A 3812-nucleotide genomic window follows, 5' to 3' on the forward strand; every position below is an offset into this window, starting at 1 on the left:
CGTCGTGCATGCCTTTTCGTTGGGCTACTTCATTTCTACCGTTGATGGCAAAATCCCGTCCTTCCGCCGCGCACACCTCCTCTCCCATCGCGACATCACCGACGTCATCCGTCACGGCGATTTCAATCTGGTAACGCTGAATGACTTGAACATGTATTTTGTTTCTTGTTTTCCAGACGCCTCCGATGGTGAGCTCCTCTGGCTAATCGGTCGTGCCATGGATTCTCTCCTCATCAAGATTTTCTTAAGGTTTGAACTTATTTTGTTTTCTCTGTGAATACCAATTCTTTCCTCTCGCATGCCCAAGAGGGCCACACTAGGTAGCTGCGCCGGCGGGTCGTCGGCAGCAACGGTGGCCGATCAAGGTGAAGAGATATTGGCGATGCGCCGCTGGACCGTACGACGCGCGGAGCATTGCGCCAGTGGAGCGCGCGGTGGTGGCCCCGTAGCCACAAAGGCCGCACCGGCTGCACGAACATGTACGTGCGCCACAAGGTTCAGGGCGGCTGCCGGCGCAAGGATGACCCGCGAGGAAGTCGTCGACGTGAGGGATGTGATCCCGTTGGTAGAAGAGTCGTTGGCTCCGTCCAGTAGCGAAGACGTGATCTGGGATCCGGCAGCCAAAGATGAAATTATGGCCGTCTGAGATGGGCTCTCATGGCACCGCAAAGGCATCACGCCAGCAGGGGCAGGGCTCCTATCTGGCTCAATCTTGACAGTTGGTCCCAATGCAGATTCATGTTTGATCCAAGACTTTGTCAGTACAAGAAGATTGCCATTATGCATTTATACCATGAGCAAACATAGGAGAACTTCAGTTCGGAAGAATTATAATTAAACTGGCATGTAATGTGCACAGATGAAATGTGCAGGCTCTAAAACTAGAAACTGACAAGGTGACAAATAGGAACACGGTTACACGACTACAGCTAAGCACAACATAAGTTCACAACTTGAGGGAGTTCTCCTCCAAATCACATGACATAATGTTTAAGAAGGTTGCTACGCCTCCAGCCCCTAGCTCTGACGAGTCTGCTCATGGGCATGTCTTTCTTGGTATTCCTTGAACTGGTTAGCCTCATAAACGCCGTTCATGCTATAAGCAGCAGACACAATTATTCCTACCATCTATTATCCAATATATTTCTTTTACTTGATTACATGTTTTGTGTAGGGGCCTCCGTAGATAGACTTACTGAGGATGGGCAGTCACAGTTTACATGTATGTTTTGTTACATTACCGACTGACCATAGGTTTAGGTATTGCCAAGGATATAAGATTGATTCACAATGGAATGCAATATTAAGAGCTTTTGAAACTATCATAAGACATAAAATGATTGCAATAAGTTAACATCTCCAGGCGGCAACTTAGTGGAATCTAGAGGCGGCACAGGAGAGAATTTCCGCTGGAGAAAAAGTAAACTTGGAAGACTCATTTATCAACTTTTTTGTCCAGTCATTTCTCGGTTCTTATGTTCGGGCTGATTCAGAATGCATCAATAAACTTTGTATATCTGCATTGCCTATATGCTTTTTTCAAAAGCTCTTAATATTGCATTCCATTGTGAATCAATCTTATATCCTTGGCAATACCTAAACCTATGGTCAGTCGGTAATGTAACAAAACATACATGTAAACTGTGACTGCCCATCCTCAGTAAGTCTATCTACGGAGGCCCCTACACAAAACATGTAATCAAGTAAAAGAAATATATTGGATAATAGATGATAGGAATAATTGTGTCTGCTGCTTATAGCATGAACGGCGGTTATGAGGCTAACCAGCTCAAGCTCTTCCTACTGAGGTCACACTCTTTTAGCTTTTATCACGGGAGTCATAAGCTCTTCCTAGTTTTATTTCTCTTTCTAGATGTCTTCAATTCACCGCAACAGTGAATTTAAATAGATCAGCCATCCAGCTTGTATTTTGTAGTTCTCGCAAAAAAAAAGCTTTTATCATGTAATAGGTACTGGAACATTTTAAAACATGGCACCATTAACCTTGTCTAACTCAGACCTAATTATTGAAGACATGGAGGAGTTTTCTCATGTAATGCACGATTAAAACCTTCATTTATAGAACTTCAAAATAAAATTAAGAGTTAGTACTTAGTAACCAAACGTACCTTGGAATAACTATAAGTTTCTTCCTGCGCTTCTCAGATTGGAATAGACAGTACCTTGCTTTTCATTTCCCCGAGAAACACACTTAGTCTTTTTGAATTAAAAGACACAGTTTGTTTCTTTGTCTTACCATCTAGTACAAATTAGCTATTAGAAATGATACTGATCCATTTAGATTAGAATAGTATGATACAAGGAATGGAGCCATGTTGGACCTTTCTAATAGAGCTGTGTGGATCCTGTACAACTCGTGTGTAGTTATTATAGGCATGCGAAGCAGAAACTTACCTTGGTCAGACGTCAGAGTTCTCCAGAAGCCATACATTGATCTCATGTTGAGCACTACAGGTGCATAGATCTTCAATGTGTAGCTTCCATCATGTATATAGCACATGGTTAATTTTGTCTTACTACAGGAAGATTTGTGCATACCCATAGGCAGGATAAGAATCAGTGACTACCATTGGTAGATGCACTGAAATCCATCAGTGGATACCTTGTTCCAGTAGCTTGGGCCTTCCTTGCACGCCTGAAAAAAGTTTGCAATCTTCGTGAATGCCTCCCAGCCGACTGTTGTTCGTTGGGTTTAATTATGTGGGAACCTGAGATCTCTGCTGGCTCTCCTTGATTTGTCATGGACGTTGGCTGGCAGCCGGAAGTTTATCGCCTCAATGACTGCTAGCCGAATATAATGCTTCATAGAGAGCAGAGTGAAAACCAGAGATATGCAATGTTAGGCTAGAGTTTAGTTTTTATTTCAAGGAACAAAATAAATGCTAGGTTTAGTTTGTATGAGCTGGCGAGGTTATCCCAAAACATACACTACAGAGGACAGATGCCTATATTGTTCATGACTAAACAATTGTGTAGGTTGTATACCTGAACAAATTCACCCTTTGTATCTGTTATATAACAGTAGATCTCATCATTGCAAACACCATCGGTCGGTGCCTTGATCCAGCCAATCTTTCCTTTCAGTTGGTACTTGCCTATCAAATTGTTTATCTCCTCTATCTCTTCTCCGTCCTTGGACTGTGCGGCATTAGGAGGCTTGCCAGTTGCCACACCGAGGAGGTTCACAAGGTCCCTGACCTTCTTGTCCTGGACATACCATAGTCGTAGATGCTTCCATGGTTTCCGGGCGAAGGAGGCCCAGGCCGTGGCGGCGTTCGGAGGCTGGGCACGCGCGGGGAGGGGCGCCATGGAGTGGGGCGGCGGGAGCCTAGATTTCTGGCAGAGGAGGGACAGGCCCTGGCGGCGCTGGGAGGTCTGGGCGCGCACGGTGGCAGCGAGGTCGGTGCCCTCGTCCAGGACGGTGTTCTGGAGCCACGCCATGGGTGGAGATTGGATTTTGGTCAATCTAGGAGGAGCCCGGGGATTTCAGGCGTGATTTTCTCAGGTCGTTCACTGAATTTCTGGAGTGGCATCGGGGGGTAATTATCGAGCCGATCCCGTGTGATCAACGTCTACGTTAGATTGGATGGTCATGATTTCTCCAATGATGTATGTTGAGTGTTTGTTTGCCGACCACGGACTCCTTTTTAATATAGTAGAGACAATGCAATGACCTTTGCTCTGTTGACAGAGCAACAGCTGGAGCCGCCGAAGAAGCGTGGCCGTCGGAGCAAACAGGACCAAGCCAGCCAAGCTCTCGTGGTTTCACCTAACGGAGCTGCGCGCGAGAA

General features: G+C 45.5%; 1 protein-coding gene across 1 annotated transcript; it reads right to left on the minus strand.

Annotated features, from left to right (window-relative positions):
- Window positions 1-1814: 1814 nt before the first annotated feature.
- On the minus strand, window positions 1815-3486 carry LOC123050523 (uncharacterized). The gene is made up of 2 exons (XM_044473307.1): window positions 3007-3486; window positions 1815-2821 (listed from the first exon to the last, which is right to left on the minus strand). Exons 1-2 carry the CDS (start codon window positions 3460-3462, stop codon window positions 2714-2716), a joined length of 564 nt encoding a protein of 187 aa, XP_044329242.1. The 5' UTR covers window positions 3463-3486; the 3' UTR covers window positions 1815-2713.
- Between the last annotated feature and the right edge of the window lie 326 nt (window positions 3487-3812).

Source organism: Triticum aestivum, chromosome 2D (assembly GCF_018294505.1).
Source record: "Triticum aestivum cultivar Chinese Spring chromosome 2D, IWGSC CS RefSeq v2.1, whole genome shotgun sequence".
In the NCBI taxonomy this organism is placed as follows: Eukaryota; Viridiplantae; Streptophyta; class Magnoliopsida; order Poales; family Poaceae; genus Triticum; species Triticum aestivum.

Coding starts and splice junctions, on each gene's coding strand:
- LOC123050523 (XM_044473307.1), bottom strand. CDS start 3,462: ATGGCGTGGCTCCAGAACACCGTCCTGGACGAGGGCACCGACCTCGCT. Junction 2,822..3,006: donor CAAAGGGTGAATTTGTTCAG/GTATACAACCTA, acceptor CTCTCTATGAAG/CATTATATTCGGCTAGCAGT.